Consider the following 16,891-nt stretch of genomic DNA (forward strand, 5'->3'; position numbering starts at 1 on the left):
CCAATCCCAATACCAGTAGATTGCCAGGCAACCAGTATTACTGCTGCACAGGTTAAAATAGCACTGTCCAAGGCCAAGAATACAGCTTCTATGGGACCTACCAATATCCCTGACTGTGTTCTACATGGACTACAGAGTGAACTGGTACTTCACATGTGTGCTCTGTTTAATCACAGCCTCACCTTAGACTTTGTCTCTACCAAATGGCACACTGTTTCGGTCGTCCCTCTCCACAAAGGTAGAGTGATTACAGACCTTGGGAACTATCGCCCCATTAGCCTGACATGTCTGATATGCAAAGCTATGGAGTGTATCATCAAGAAGTTAATAAACAAGGATATATGGAATCTCCAAACTCTGCATCCCACACGGTTTGGTTTTGTGAAGGGTAGATCATGCTTGTTCAACCTGGTCGACTACTTTGAGTCAGTCACTAGAGCTGTGGATGAAGGCAAGGTGGTTCATACAGCCTACCTTGATCTGGCCAAGGCCTTTGATACCATTGCCCACTCAGGAATCATAGAAAAACTCACTAAAATAGGTATCAACCCCTATATCACTAGGTGGGTTGCAAACTGGCTCACAGATAGAGCTCAGAGTGTGAAAGTAGCTGACTCCAAGTCAGACTGCCGACCAGTTATGAGTGGAGTCCCACAGGGTTCGATTCTGGGTCCTCTCCTGTTTGGTATCTACATCTCTGAAGTCCAGGCCAACACAAATGGACTCTGGCTGACAAAGTTCACAGACAATTGCAAGTTGGGAGCCATAATTAACTCCCCAAGTGATGTTGACATCCTACAGAAAGGCCTCACTGAGGCCAACGACTGGTGCCAGAACCATGGCCTTAAGCTCAGTGCCAAAAAATGTGTTGGCATCCCCTTTGCGAAAAACATGGTTCACATGAATTACCACATTAATGGTAGTTCACTGAATAAGAGATTTGGGAACACAGGTTGACAGCAACTTCTCTTTTGACCACCACATTGCCACTGTGGTCAGAAAGTCCCTCTATGTGGTACATCTCATTACTAAGGATTTTACATCCAGGAAAAAAGAGGTCATTGTCTCCCGCTACTATTCCCTCATTAGGCCAATCATTGAGTACAGTGCCCCATTCGGCATGTACCTCACTAGACACCTGCAACAACTGGAGAGGCCACAAAAGTACCTCACAAAGGGGATCCTAGGCCTTAAACACTTGTCCTATATGGACAGACTCAAAAAACTAACTATTCTCTGTCTCATATCGCCTACTTAGAGGCGATCTCTGTTTAACTTACAAAGCCATGTCTGACCCAGCTCTGTTAGAAATGCTACATCTAAAGAAATCCCAATCCCTCCACACTACACGCTCCAGAGATCTCAACCTCATTACCACAATCAACAGAACAAGCTGGACAGGTTCATAACCCAGAGACTAGCCATGTTATGGAACAGACTTCCCATACATGTCAAGTGGAGCTCCTCACTGGCCCTCTTCAAGAGAAATCTTGATAAGTGGATGGGAAATAGAAAATTCACCCTGCGGATCACTCCAGTGGCTCTACTTGAAGGAGGCACTGGGAACTAAGGCTGGGTGGCACAATGTCAGGATAATCCTATGGGTTAGACTTGTAAAGGCTTCAGTGTCATTAGCCTAGTTTACACCTATGAATCCATTGGATTTCCACTCTGAGTACTGCCATATATCCTGCAGGAGGGTAAATGTTATTCTCCCAATGTATTACATTGATCCACAGGCCTCACAGAACTGTGATGCAACAATGTTTGACTCAACAAGCACAAATACACCTACTTCAACAACTAATTCTACTAAAACTGGGCCACAAAACACTTGTTAAAGCATACACAACTGTAGGAATAAAGGAAAGTAGTTTTTGTATAAACACTGCTTCTAAAACAGTTAGGCAGCAAATGGGTTTTTTGACAGGCTACATCTTTAAAATACATTTACCACTCTAGAAAGATTTTTATAGCTGTAAGTCAGATCCCATTTGGACTTGCCTCAATTATAACACTAACAGAGCATTTGTAACAAAATAACTAAATAACAATACACAATGGAAGGACTAAATAAACATCACTAATCCTAACACCATTCTGAGCTGACCCAGTTGTTTGGGACTTGGGAACTTAGTGTCCTAACTTTCAAGCAACATGTGTCCATTGTCATAAGAAAATCCTTCTTTATTACAGAGCTTATAAACAAAGGGACTTTGTCTAGATTTAGAGATGTCATTGTCTCCTTTTATTCAAAGGTCAGGCTAGTCAGTGAGTATAATGCCCCCTTTCACATCTATCTGTCCAGATGCCTACAATAGTAAGACCCATAGAGATACCCTACCAAAAGGATAGCAGGCCTAAACAATATGTACTACATGGACTGCCTCAAAGCCCTGTTATTTTACAAAGTATCCTACAGACTAACATGTGACCAGTGTCTGGCATATGAGGCATCCTCCAACCCCATACTGATGGACCTACTGCACATCAAGTTAAATGGCATCAGAAATACTCAATCCAGGGATCCAAACGTCTTCTGCAACATCAACAGAATGGTTTGAGGGACAGGTATATTAGGTTCATAGGATGTTACTAGGCTAATGGCCCTAGGGCTCTTACAAGCCTAGCCAAGTTCAACCCTTTTTCCCTTAAGGGTCTAGAGATTGGTCTAGATTATAACCAAATATAAATCAGCACTGATTGCCCCTATCCAAGAGGGGCACAGATGAAACCCTGGGGGCGAATTTGCAGTCTCCCATCCAGTCGTCCAAGTTACACTTAAAAAAGGGTTAACAAAGGACTCTGCTTAACCTGTATTGAAAGGTTATTACAGAAGAGAGGCAACCTATGGAGACATGTCTGTCTCTCCAGCAAGTCCTGTTGATGTCACATGTTAGGCTAAGGTCCCTAGAGTGAGTGAATCATGTACCATTTGACTTGAACGTGCAGCTTTTCCATTAAGGCAGGATCAGAGTTTGCTCTGTATGCAAGGCACAAGTCACCTCTGAGTAGTCTATAAGATAGAGAGTATAGTGTCTGTCCACGTAGGATGTGTGCTGAAGACCATGAATTTTCTTTCTGAGGAACATTTGAGGTCTCTCCAGTTGCTGCAGGTGTCTGTTTAGGTACATACCAAAGGAAGCATTGCACTCCATTATTGGTCTGATGAGGGAAGAGAACAGGGGGGTTATAACCTCTTTTGTTCTGGAAGCCATGCCCTTGCTTATGAGGTGAGAAACAAAGAAGACCTTCCTTACCACTGTAGAGACATGGTGTTCAACAGTATGGTTGATGTCAACCTGTGTGCCCAAATCTTTCACCGCTGATTTAGAGCTTAAGGTGTTGTTAGTAATATGGTAATCTGCAGGAATGTTATCTTTGCCAAAGGAGATGATAATGCATTTTTTTTCACTGAGTTAAAGACCATGACTTTGGTACCAGTCATAGGTTTGCGTAAGTCTTTCATGTAGAATGTTGACATCATTTGGGGACTCACTGACTGCTCCCAGTTTGCAGTAATCAGCAAACTTTGTCAGCCACAGACCTTTTGTTTTTGCCTGTACTTGTGAGAAATAGAGTCCAAACAACAGGGGCCCCAGCAACACCACTGGTAACAGGTTTGCTGGTGGAGGTCGAGTCCCCTATTTTGACTGGTGAGCCAGTTAGCAAACCACCTGACAATATGGATTGACATCCAACTGAGTGAGTTTTTCATTGATGCTTGAGTGTGGGAGTGTGTCAAAGGCCTTGGCTAAGTCTAGGTAGGCCGTATACACAGATTTGCCTTCATCCAGGGCTTTGGTTACAGTCTCGAAGAAGTCCACCAGGTTCAACAGGCAGGATCTCCCTTTAATAAAACAAAACTGGGTCAGGTCATGTGTCTGAAGGTCTTCTATATCCTTGTTGATAAGGTTCATGATGTTTTTCTCCATGGCCTTGCAGATAAGGCTGGTTAGGCTAATGGATCTATAGTTCCCAGAGTCAGTGGATGCATCCCCTTTGTGCAAAGGGATGACGGTAGCTGTTTTCCATTCTTCAGGGACAAAACCACTGCTTAGGCTGTGGATGAAAAGAGTACCCAATGGTGTTGCTAACTCCTGTTTTAAAACATTGAGAATGCAGCCGGGGATGTTATCAGGTCCCATTGAGGCTGTGTTTTTGGCCTTGGAGTAAGTGGTTAAGACCTGCTTTTTAGAGACACTATGTGGAGAATAAGTGGTAGGAATATTTTGGGGTATATGTGGCAGGGACAGGAGGGAGAAGTTTTCACTAAATCTGTCTGCTAGCAGGTTGGTTATTTCCACTGGTTCAGTATATGTGGTACCATTCACCAGTTCAGCACAAATCTGGGCTTTTCCTTTAAGGTTTCAGATGTAGCTAAAGAATGCCTTGTGGTTATCCTTAGCTAGGGAGGCTAATTTAGATTCATAGTTAGCATCAGAGGACTTTACAAGATGTCTTATTTGCTTTTTTAAGCTGATAAGTGTGTGCTTCCAATTCTGAGATCATTCCTTCTTGCTCTTACTATATAACCTGTTTATGGCAGATGCTCCTCCAGGCATGAGGATCTTGATTTGGTTCTATCAGGAATGGCTGAGTCCATACAATTGTATAGATGTTTATACAATGCACTGATATACATCCCGTAATAGGTATCCTTGCCATCAGTGGGGACAGGATCTTTGAAGCTATTAACGCCTTCTCATAAGAGGCTGTAGTTGGCTTTGGAGAAGTTTTTACCCTAATTTTTTCTGGGGGGGGGGGTAATGCTATTGTTGCTTTGAAAGAGACTGATTTATGACTTACCCAATCTATGGACAGGTAGTTAAAGTCCCCATAACCAGGGTGTTTGGTTGTATTTTGAGTGACTCAGGAGGATCCAAGTAGGCAGTTTGGATTTCATGGATCATGGTGGGGGGGTCTATAGCTGGTGATAACTTGGAGAGAGGGTCTTTCCTATAGGTATTTACACATAGAGTAACTCTAGGTAATCATTCTGTTTAACCAATCTGGAGGTCTGTTTATCTTTGATGAATGCTGACACTACTCCTCCTTTAGTTTTCACATGTTCATTTTGTGGTCTGAACGCGTGGAAGACGTTATATCCCGGTATTGCCGGGGTGCTCTCCTCGGCCTTGAACCAGGTTTCTGTGACTGCACAGATGTCCACATATTTTAAGGTGAAGAGTGCTTCCAGTGAGTGCAGTTTCAGATTTAGACTCCTAGCATTTAGCAGTATAAGTTTGATTTTTGATGATATTTTTATGTCAGGAATTTTGTTTTTGTGACATTGTTAAAAAAAGCACTATGGAGAGGCAAGAGCCTTAGCCAATAGCTGAAAGCCCAGAGGTGACAGGTGGAGACCATCTCTGGCAAAGCATTGTGGTCCATTAACCATATCATCCCAGGCTGACCGGTACTGTATCCCCTTAGAATGACACCAGAAACTTAGCCAATTGTTAAAGTCAATCATTTTTGCCTGAATTGAGGCATCATCCTAGGTGAAAGTAAAATGCTGCTTAAGGCTAGGGACATGCCCATGCGAGACACACAATAAAAGAACTCAGTCATGTCTCTCTTTGTATAGTCAGTGAGGTATGTCTCAAGTCGTTCACACCGACATGGACTATGACAGTCATAAGAGTGCCTGTTGCTGACAGACCTGTGTGTATGTATAACGTGGTGGATCCTGGCAGCTGACTGTGACCTTTTTCTTATCCATCCTGGTGAGTGGGATACCTGTGCATCTCACAGTGGAGTCACCTATGACAAAAACATTTGATTTTGTGTTTTGCCGTAGGGGTATGTTTGGTGAGACACTAGTCCGTGCGTTTGTATGTGTAATGTGATTTGCTGGGAATGTATTAAGTGAAGTGTGTTTAAATTTAGGTAGGCTTCTAGTGAGAACCTCTGCATATGTGTGTTTAGGTATTGTATGTGTGGATGGTGGAGGAAGTGAAGAGTGTGAGCTGACAACTTGCTTAGTATCTGATATACTGATTTGTAAGCGAGACAGCCTAGATTCCAGATTCTTAATATAGATGCATCTCTCATACATTGAATTTGTGTGAATTAGGAGAAGTAGGTTGTCAGTGTACATGAGGCAATTGCTACATTGCCTCAGGATGCCCATGTCAATCAGGTTGGGTGGAGAAATGGTGGGAAATTGTCTATTCATGATGCTAGGCAAACTACTGTGGTCAGTAACAGGGAGGGGAGTAGAAGGACCGAGTATGGGTGAGGGACAAGAAAAAGTTCTAAATTGTGAGGGCTTATTGAGTAAGGCTTCTTGAGGAACCTCAGAGGCTCAGCTGAGTATCTAACTGGGGAGTGAAGCACAACAGTAAGAAACCTCGGATGGAGCACAAGCAGTTGACCAAGGGAAAATTATCTAAGAGTTTGTGTCTATAACCAGCAATGGTATCCCCCACTGTATGGTTATGCGGGTGGTACACACCATGCAAACCTGAGCTAATGCATGCAACAAGCAGCAATGAAATTAAAATGATTTCAAACACTCTAACCAATAGTAGCACACTAGACTGGGTCCTGAGCCAACAATCACCACACAGATAGGTCCTTAGCTGCACTCTACCCTCACTAGGGTGTAGGGGGAGGCCCTCTTTTGAGAAGGAAAGCTGGATTAGTGTTCAGAAACCTTAAAAAACAGACTGCATCCAGCAAATCTGAACCAAGTCTATGCTAAGCTAAAAGTGCAGGAAACATCAACAATACAATAAAATACAGTTCAGAAGTAACAGTACGCAGTAAAATACAATGCAAGAAGTGCAGATTAAGTACACATGATACTTAGTTTTCAGTAGCAGGCAGTGGATGATTCAGATAACACAGGAGAAAGATCTAGTAGAAAATACCACTGCTTTGGAACAGACTCCCTATTCACATAAATTAAAGCTCATCCTGTCCATATTCAAGCACAGCTTGGAAATATGAATGGATAACACACAATGTACACAGTGACTGCCCCCTGTACTACTAATGGACAGAGGCAGCTCCCAAATCTTTATCCCATGCATGTGTCCCCTTAAATTATCTATGGCATGATCTCATTTACTCTCACTTTTCTTTTTCATTTGGCTGTTCCCATTAGGGGTCGCCACAGTGGATCATCTGTTTCCATTTCTTCCTGTCCTCTGCATCTTGCTCTGTCACACCAACCACCTGCATGTCCTCTCTCATCACATCCATAAAACTTATCGTAGGCCTTCCTCTTTTCCTATTACCTGGCAGCTTCATCCTTAGCATCCTTTTCCCAAAATACCCAGCATCCCTCCTCAGCAATTGTCCAAACCAACACAATCTCGCCTCTCTGGCTTTATCTTCAAACCATCCAACTTGGGCTGACCCTCTAATATACCAATTCCTAATCCTGTCTACCTTCATCACACCCATTGCAAATCTTAACATCTTTAACTCTGCCACATCCAACTCTGACTCCTGCCTTTTTGTCAATGCCACTGTCTCCAACCCATATAACATAGCTGGTCTCACTACCCTCTTGTAGACCTTCCCTTTCACTCTTACTGGTAATCGTCTGTCACAAATCACTCCTGACACTCTTCTCCACCCACTCCACCCTGCCTGTACTTTCTTCACCTCTCTTCCACACTCGCCATTACTCTGAACTGTTGATCCCAAGTATTTAAACTCATCCACCTTCGCCAACTCTACTCCCTGCATCCTCACCATTCCTCTATCCTCCCTCTCATTCACACACATATATTCTGTCTTAGTCCTGCTGACCTTCATTCCTCTCCTCTCTAGAGCATATCTCCACATCTCCAGCGTATCCTCAACCTGTTCCCTACTCTCACTACATATCACAATGTCATCTGCAAACATCATAGTCCACGGAGACTCCCGTCTGATCTCATCTGTCAACCTGTCCATTACCACTGCAAGGGGTGATATATAATTATCAACTGTGAGCTAGGTTAGGCTAGTCTAACACCAAACCTGACATGTTAATTCAAACACCAAAAGGGAATTTGTCTGGACTTAAAACTGCCTGCAAGAGCAACTAGCCTAGTACTTACCTACAAACCTATAAATGGGATTTATGGATGGGGCCCTATCTATATCCCATCAGACCAGGTTCAAATAAAGACCTTGGTGCTGGAGGAGATGACCATGGAGGACTGAAAATGAGCAGCCAGTGATGGCTTTTGAATCAGAATCGATGAAACTGGATCATTCTGGCTGCAACACCACCATGTCTGGAGTGGTATGGAATTGCACTGGTGCCAAAAATGAATCACTCAAAGTATCTCTGGCACTCCAGACTTGATCAATGATATGCAAGGGTATACACACTTACTGGGCATAGTTACCTTTGTTTCAGTCTTTCTAACTATCATTCTTCCTTCATTTATTTGTCTGTTTGAGTGATATGTTCTTTCTTGGACCCTTTTCAACCATGATCTGGGTTATAAGGGCAATGGTGAATACTATATATTTATTTATATTTGTTTGTGTGTGTGTGTGTGCGTGTGCGTGTGCGTGTGTGTGTGTGTATGTAAATGAACAATTTAATACAATTCAATGCAGCCAATCAAGCAGCATATTTTAAAAGATGGAAGAAAACCAACCTGACTACACAGAGAAAGCACACAAAAATATGGTGAGAACAAACAAAATGCCATACAGAAAGTAGTTAGAGTTCAGGATTGAACCCTCAGATAGTGATACTGTGAAGCAGAGCTCATACTACTGAAACAACATACTGTCCATAACTGCTAACACTGCACCATTCTTCCAAGGGAGGGTGTAGGGCCATTACAGAAAACCTTCTCTCCTTACATCATAACTGCCATGATGTCAGATTTCCATGTTCCCCTTAAGCTGTTCTCCAGAACCAGAGGCCACAGAGTCAGAAATATTCCTATTATAGCATGTAGCCATATCATCACAATGGATACAGGAGACAAGTATGAAAAGGCAGTTAACATGATCAAGAAAACAGACATTTCTGGAGATTAATTCTGCCAAAGTGGTGGGTGACGGGTTTGGAATTTGTCTTGCATGTTTATGGTTTCATCCCAGACTTTATTTACAATATGTGCGGATTCTCCCTATTTACTCTGTGTAAGTTTTCTCTCCTAATTTCATACTGGTTAATTGTCTTATCTAAGCTATGTTACACACTGCATTTATCCTTGTACCTGTAGTTCAAATTATGGCTGAAAAGTCAGTGAAGGGTAAGTTAACTTACTCAGATAAAAAAAAAAATAAAAAAGAAATGACACCTGACATTTTTTTGAGGAGATTTTCCCTGTGATACTCCACTCTGTACTGTTTCAGTAGAGAATGTTCAGAAAGTTTTTTCAGGTCCCCACCCTACTCTTTATAAAACAGAACAGCTGCATATGATTCACATGCCTTATAGGTACAGACTTATTACAACTGTCATTTCCTATTTCATTCTCTTTTCTTCTAAATAATAAGTTCATTATCTTCAAAATGTCTCCATTAAGCAAATGATTCTCGCTTCCATTCAAGCTAAATGAGATCCACAGGACTATTTTCATCCACTCTCAGTGAAGATAGGATGTGGTGCCCTGAAGAATTAAGCAGTCATAGCAGAATAGTCTTCTATAATAATATCAGTTTCCCATTTTGAATGTGACTGATTTGGTAATGCATACTATTATTTCCCCCCAAACCCTACCTTGCCATATTGTGTAACCAGACTTAGATCAAAACTGATTATGTCTCCTTATATATATTATGATACAATTATATGATACTGTTAATTAGGTAATAATTGTGTTAATGCTATACACAGGGATTCAGTGGTCATGGTTTCTGCTTCACAGGCTTGTGGTTCAGTTCTGACTCCTGACATCTTGTGACTGTCTGGGTAGCATTTGCATGTTCTCCCTATGCATATGTGGGTTTTCTCTTTGTATCTTAATTCCTTCTACCTCCCCAAAAACCTAATAATTGATAGATAGATAGATAGATAGATAGATAGATAGATAGATAGATAGACAATTTAGAGTATCTATCTATCTATCTATCTATCTATCTATCTATCTATCTATCTAGTTATCAGGTCACCAAACACATATATTAAATAGTTGTAGAACTGTTACATATGAGTGAAATCATATTTTAAATATATGAATGTTTGCTACAAAGTCTTATGACAAAGAAACGCAGACAAATATAATTGCACAATTTTAAACATTTATGCTGATTTTAACAGTAATAAAACAAAAGGAAAAAGGATACGTGTAAAATGTGACCGAATCATTGATGGTTTAAATGATGAGGAAGAATCATCACCTTCCTGAAATACTATAGTAACAATGTCATTTCCAATGTGACGCTTCCTTTCTACCTGTAAAAGTCAAATATACAATACACTTTAAGCATATAGATACAATAAGATATTCTCAAAAGAGGTTGGTGCTTAATAATATAAGACAAACTTCAAACCATATATGCTAGGAATTAAAACACAGTGGTTTCAGAATGATTAGTCTGACATTATCTGATAATCACTACATAATGATGTTTAGAAGAAGATAAACAATAAAAGTTTTATATATTTTTTTTATTTCAGGTGTGATTCCAAGTTAAAGTGTCATAACGTTGGGCATAATTTAAATCATCACAAAGCAGTGTTGCTTTAAAACGTGTGCAAGCATGTTTCAAAGCTTGCTTTACTCACCACTTAAAAAGAAAGGAAAAAGCTAGTTGGCAATTTTTAATAATATATGAATGTTTTTTGATATCAGTGTTTAAGGAATTCATTACATTTTAAAATGAAAACAAAAATGTTTTAGAAACCCTGGCATTACTGGTGGTATGGACTAGAAAAATAAAATTATCATTTAGTAGAATAAATAAGAAATATAATCATCTGCAAGACAGGAGACATAAAAGAATTCAGAAAATATATTTACTGAGGCTGCACACATTAGGAACAGTATATACATATATAAATCATTCAAACAAGTTGCCTTTAATTGCACTGTGCATGCCTGTATAAGAAATCTTTCTTGTCTATTTTAGAAATAAGGTTTTCTTTATTTGCACAGCAAGTTCTTGCTTGCCAGCATGTAAAACAACGTCAGATGTTTTGCTTAATTAGGTTTTCAGCAACTTGGTACTTTGTCTTAAAAAAACATGGTTTTGTAAAGGGGTACATTAAGCAGAAAAGTGTAACAAATGCATGCCCTCTTTGATGACATGAGGAAATACATTCTGATATTTCAAATATCAGATAAGAGCTCAAATCTAACACATTTAGCTTACTTTTGTAAGAAAACTTGGTTATCTAAAACAAATCTATCTGCTGTTTTCTGTTCAGTTTCCTGTTATAATATTAGAGCTACTGTCAACATATTCTAGTGTTTAACAGCAACAAGCAAATAAATATATTATACTCACAAACAAACATTTACAAAATTAAAATGATTAGAAAGTAATATGAATTTCCTTTTAATTTAGTACATGTAATGCTACAATGATCATAGAAAACAAAGGTTCAAGGCTACCTCTTGGCATCACTCTCTTCGACAAAGAACTCAACAAGGCTCTTCACAACTGACCAGCCATGTCATTATTTCTCAGCTATGTGGCTGTATAATGTTGGAATTAGCATGTATAAATCATGGGAACTGGAGGTATACCCCTCATTTTGGGATGCAAGGGGGGGGGGGGTCTCTCACCTGTCAGCATGCATTCTGTAACCTCATTATAAAGTTTAATTGTTTTTCTTTAGCAAGTGGTCACTACTGAGTTGCCTCTTAGTGTAAATGTGATTTGTAGACCAATATGAATCAAAAAACATATGCCCTCTAAACCATATTTTTTCCAAATCATTATTAAAGTCACTTTTCAGACTCACTGCAATAATAAACCATTAAAACATATTACTGTAATTCAGCATGTTAGCTATGCAGCCATACTTAGTGATTTCATTGGCTATCGAATCTGTCTTGATTTTACAGTGCTACACACAACATTCATCATATATATTTATTGACATGTAGAATGCTTAGAATTTGACAATGAAGTTCACTAGGTTATGCTTGTTGGGTGTTTATGTTTTATACTGCCTTCAGAAGCAATACCAAACTAAATTTAAGAGACTTATAACCCATAACAATCAATAAAGCATATGTGACTGGTGTAACTAAGGACTTAAATAAAGGTTTAGTGCTTTTGTCACTTAATACTTCAACTGAGACATTAGACTAAAAATAAAATATAAGCTAATTAAAAATCATAGTGTAATAACAATAAACTAAAACACCTACTGCCATTAAAAGCTTAGTAGGAAACATATATTATGAAACAAGAAGACAGTAACAAACATATTTAAAGCAATCATGTAAAAAAAACTTCCACATGCAAAGTTTTTCATTGATCCAGCAGAGAAAAAAATGAAATAATTAAAATAGTATTCTATCTTGCAGTGTCAGTGATGCAACAGGTAGCATACTCACATTTGGTGAAGAAAGCTGTGGGTTCTATTCCTACAACAGGTAGATCAATAGCTGACATTGCAATGTAGCAAAAGGGGGTGCTGCACTCCTGAGTGTGCCATCCTTTGGATGAGCTGTTAAACCGAGGCCCCATGTGCTTGAGTTGGTGGTAGGTCACGTGGATGTAAAAGATCCCTTGGCACCTATCGAACAGAGTAGGTGCCCTTTGTTTAGCACAACATAAAAAAAAATATTTACACATTTACAAAATATACATATTTACAGGTACATAAGCACACATTTCTAATTGTGTTGCTATTTATCATTTTCCTTATAACATCCTTATTATTATTTAATTGATCCCCCCTCACTCCTTCCACAACCATAATCTAATTTTTTGCACTGTGTCTGTCATAATCCATTTCCAATTAAACAAAATTTCATTCAGTTTTTCATTCCAAATAATCCATACTTCATAAAGTAAATTATCTACCCTTCTCACATATTCTTCCTTCTTGTTCTTTTAACATCCATCTTCTTCTCTTTTCGACTGCTCCCGTTAGGGGTCACCACAGCGGATCATCAGTTTCCATTTCTTCCTGTCCTCTGCATCTTGCTCTGTCACACCAACCACCTGCATGTCCTCTCTCACCACATCCATAAACCTTATTTTAGGCCTTCCTCTTTTCCTGTTACCTGGCAGCTTCATCCTTAGCATCTTTTCCCCACTATATTCTGCATCCCTCCTCAGCACACGTCCAAACCAATGTAATCTTGCCTCTCTGGCTTTGTCTCCAAACCTTCCAACCTGGGCTGACACTCTAATATACTTATTCCTAATCCTGTCCACCCTCGTCACACCCAGTACAAATCTTAACATCTTTTTAACTCTGCCATGTCCAGCTCTTACTCCTGCATTTTTGTCAGTGCCACTGTCTCCAACCCATATAACATAGCTGGACTCACTACCCTCTTGTAGACTTTCCCTTTCACTCTTACTGGTACTCGTCTGTCACAAAATCACTCCTGAAACTCTTCTCCACCCACTCCATCCTGCCTGTACTCTCTTCTTCACCTCTCTTCCACACTCACCGTTACTCTGAGCTATTGACCCCAGGTATTTAAACTCATCCAACTTCGCCACCTCTACTCCTTGCATCCTCACCATTCCTCTACCCTCTCTCTCATTTACACACATATATTCTTGTCATAGTCCTGCTGACCTTCATTCCTCTTCTCTCTAGAGCATACCTCCATCTCTCCAGGGTCTCCTCCACCTGTTCCCTACTCTCACTACAGATCACAATGTCATCTGAAAACATCATAGTCCATGGGGACTCCTGTCTGATCTCGTTTGTCAACCTGTTCATCACCAGTGCAAATAAGAAAGGGCTCAGAGCTGATCCTTGATGTAATCCCACCTCCACCTTAAACACATCTGTTACTCCCACCGCAGACCTCACCGCTGTCACACTACCCTCGTACATATCCTGTACCACTCTTACATACTTCTCTGACACTCCCGACTTTCTCATACAATACCGCAACTCCTCTCTAGGCATCCTGTCATATGCTCTCTCTGAGTCCACAAAGACACAATGCAACTCCTTCTGACCTTCTCTGTACTTCGCCATCAACACTCTTAGAGTAAACATCACATCTGTAGTGCTCTTTCCTGGCATGAAACCATACTGCTGATCACTAATCATCACCTCCCTTCTTAACCTAGCTTCCACTACTCTTTCCCATAACTTCACACTGTGACTGATCAATTTAATCCCTCTGTAGTTACTACCTGTCTGCGCATCACCCTTATTCTTAAAAATCTATAACATCCATAAATAGTCATATTCATATCTATATTACATCACTGATATTCTCAAAAAAACTTTTCTGCACAAAACTTTTTCAGAGTTTAACAAATGTTTTGCAATTCAAAAAACATTTTCTGTTGTTTCTTCTACCCCACAAAATAAACACACTCAATTTTCTTTTTAAATGGCACATTCCCTTTACTGGCAACTTATTTATTACCAGTCTACACAAGAAATCCTGGCACACAGTTGTCTAATATTTCCCACGGATTTACATAATATTTTTTCATCGTATTATTATTCCATATCTTTCGATATTTCTCTATATCGATTTTTATTTTACGTCAGTATCCATTCTTGATTATTTTTAAATTATTCACTTACATATTCTTTTTCTCATTATTTCCCAGAAGTTTTGTACTTTTATTTAAATATTCTCACTATTAATTCCTCATTATCTTCCTTTACCTACTTTAAGTTCAAGTTTAAAGAAGCAGAATAAACAACTGGATTTAGTAATCCAAAATCCCTCTTCATCTTCACTTATATACAACACACCTGTTTTCACTGTGTTTAATCTTGACCCCATATGAAAGAAAGCACCAAATGCCCAATTTCCTTTTCTTATATTTTTGGAATTATATAAAGATCTGACATATTTTATTTTATTTCATTTATTATTTTATTTGTTGTTTGTTAACCAGGTTAGTTCACTGGGCTGGGGGCCCATTTTCAGTGGAGACCCAAGGAGAAATGCTCCAAAACAAATGATAAAATGCCTATAACAATAACAAATTTGCATTACAAGTAAAATACAAGTAATACAGAATTTATCATATAAACCTTTTCCTTGAATGCTAATGCATATGTCCTCCACAGAAAAAATATTTCTTTCATTTCTTTTAATAACCCCCCCCCCCCATTGTATTATAACTAGATAGATTTTCACAAATTGTATCCCCAGCAAAGGCACTTCTTTCACTGAAAAATACACCCCCACACCATTTTTCACCACATCACCCAAACCATTTCTTTTATCTTTATTTAAGGTCAATCACATTTCCTTTAAACATGCTTTCAGACAAGCCAACACTTTCTTCATCCGTGTTTTGTTCTAAGCAATTACATCTTGTCAGAGTATATCAAAAGTACTGGAATCACCATCTCCTTTTGCATCACATATCTAGCTTCATTCATTTTATAAGCTAATTCTCAACCTATCATATTGACAACCAATGAAAACAACATTCCACTCATGGGACATACCTTATACCATACTTCAAGCATATTTATTTACTCAGCCACCCAGTCACTAACACTGTCACTCTATTATCTTGATATGCTGACATACTCTCCTAATTCTATTATCTATTCCAGACTTCTCCATAACATCCCACAAAGCATCATGCCCTACTGAATGAAATGCCTTGCTAATATCACCTACCGTAACTTTCATATCCTCCATTTTACTTATATCCTCCACAATTTCTCTCACAACCAATAACAATTCTTGACGTCCCTTCTCTTTTATACCATATACACTTTTTTCCATAATATTCCTCCCTCATTCTTCTTTCCATTCTCCTGTGTATTATTCTCACAACAACTTTATAATCTGTGTTATTTAGTGTGATAGGTCTCCATTTTTTTATTTCATTCTTCTCATCTTTCTTGCATAAAAAATAATATCCCACTACATAAGTCTTCATAAACAAACTTTTGCTTCAACAATTTATACATTTACAACATGCTCTCTTTGCCAATCCATTAATCTCTTGTACATTCCATACCCTATACCATCTGGGCCTGATACTGAATCAACATTTACTTCCCTAACTACTTCACCCAATTCACTAATAGTAATTTCTTTCTTAAAAATCTTCTTTAACTCATTCTGGATTTGTTTTTTTATTTTCCATTTACTCTTATCTTCCTTTTTATTCACAGACCTATTTTTTGACATTCTGTTCTACAATATTCATAATTTGCTTTTGTGTTCTTTTTACCTCTCCTTTTACATTTTTTATCTCCTTCATTACACTAATATCCTCCTTTACTGTATACCCAAATATACAGATACCGCCTCTTTCTCTCTCTTGTAAATAATATCTCTGCCTAAACAGTAATGCCTTATTTTTTCTCGATTATATGCATATTTCTCTTTCTCTATCATAATACTGTCTTGTATTATTGTTTAAATTCTCCAATATATTTCTATACAATTTCTCATACTTCACTTTCTCTTCCTTTCCTACATCATCCTGCCAAAGAAAAAATACTTTTTACACTTTAAGTCTTTTGTGTTTATATGATCCTTCTATAAGTGCAATACCTCCCACTCTCCAATTTCATCCCATAGTTTCTCATATATTCTTTGTATTCCCTTTCCTATTTTAATATACTTTCTTCCATCACCCCCTTCCATATTGCTAAATGGTCTGAAAAACACATCACAACTGCATCATTATCTGCTACCCCCAAGCCTTCCCATAATATAAAATAATCAGTTTCAGATAAAAGTGCACCTTTTCTAGACGTCAACTGAGTTTTGTTCCACATATCTAATTAACCACATTTTACCACTTCCTGTATTTTTTACACTCTTCCCTTTCTTTT

At 38.9% G+C, this 16,891-nt stretch overlaps 1 protein-coding gene across 1 annotated transcript in view; it reads right to left on the reverse strand.

The window, feature by feature from the left end:
* Positions 1–16,891, reverse strand: part of GARNL3 (GTPase activating Rap/RanGAP domain like 3) — a 3,522,664-nt gene that overhangs the window by 1,116,546 nt on the left and 2,389,227 nt on the right. The window contains exon 13 of the mRNA XM_044057887.1: positions 10,258–10,366. Coding sequence (XP_043913822.1) covers positions 10,258–10,366 — 109 coding nt within the window. The remainder of the gene's footprint in view (positions 1–10,257; positions 10,367–16,891) is intronic.

The sequence above is a fragment of the Protopterus annectens genome, chromosome 16.part0 (genome assembly GCF_019279795.1).
Source record: "Protopterus annectens isolate FY-2018-M chromosome 16.part0, PAN1.0, whole genome shotgun sequence".
Lineage (NCBI taxonomy): Eukaryota > Metazoa > Chordata > Ceratodontiformes > Protopteridae > Protopterus > Protopterus annectens.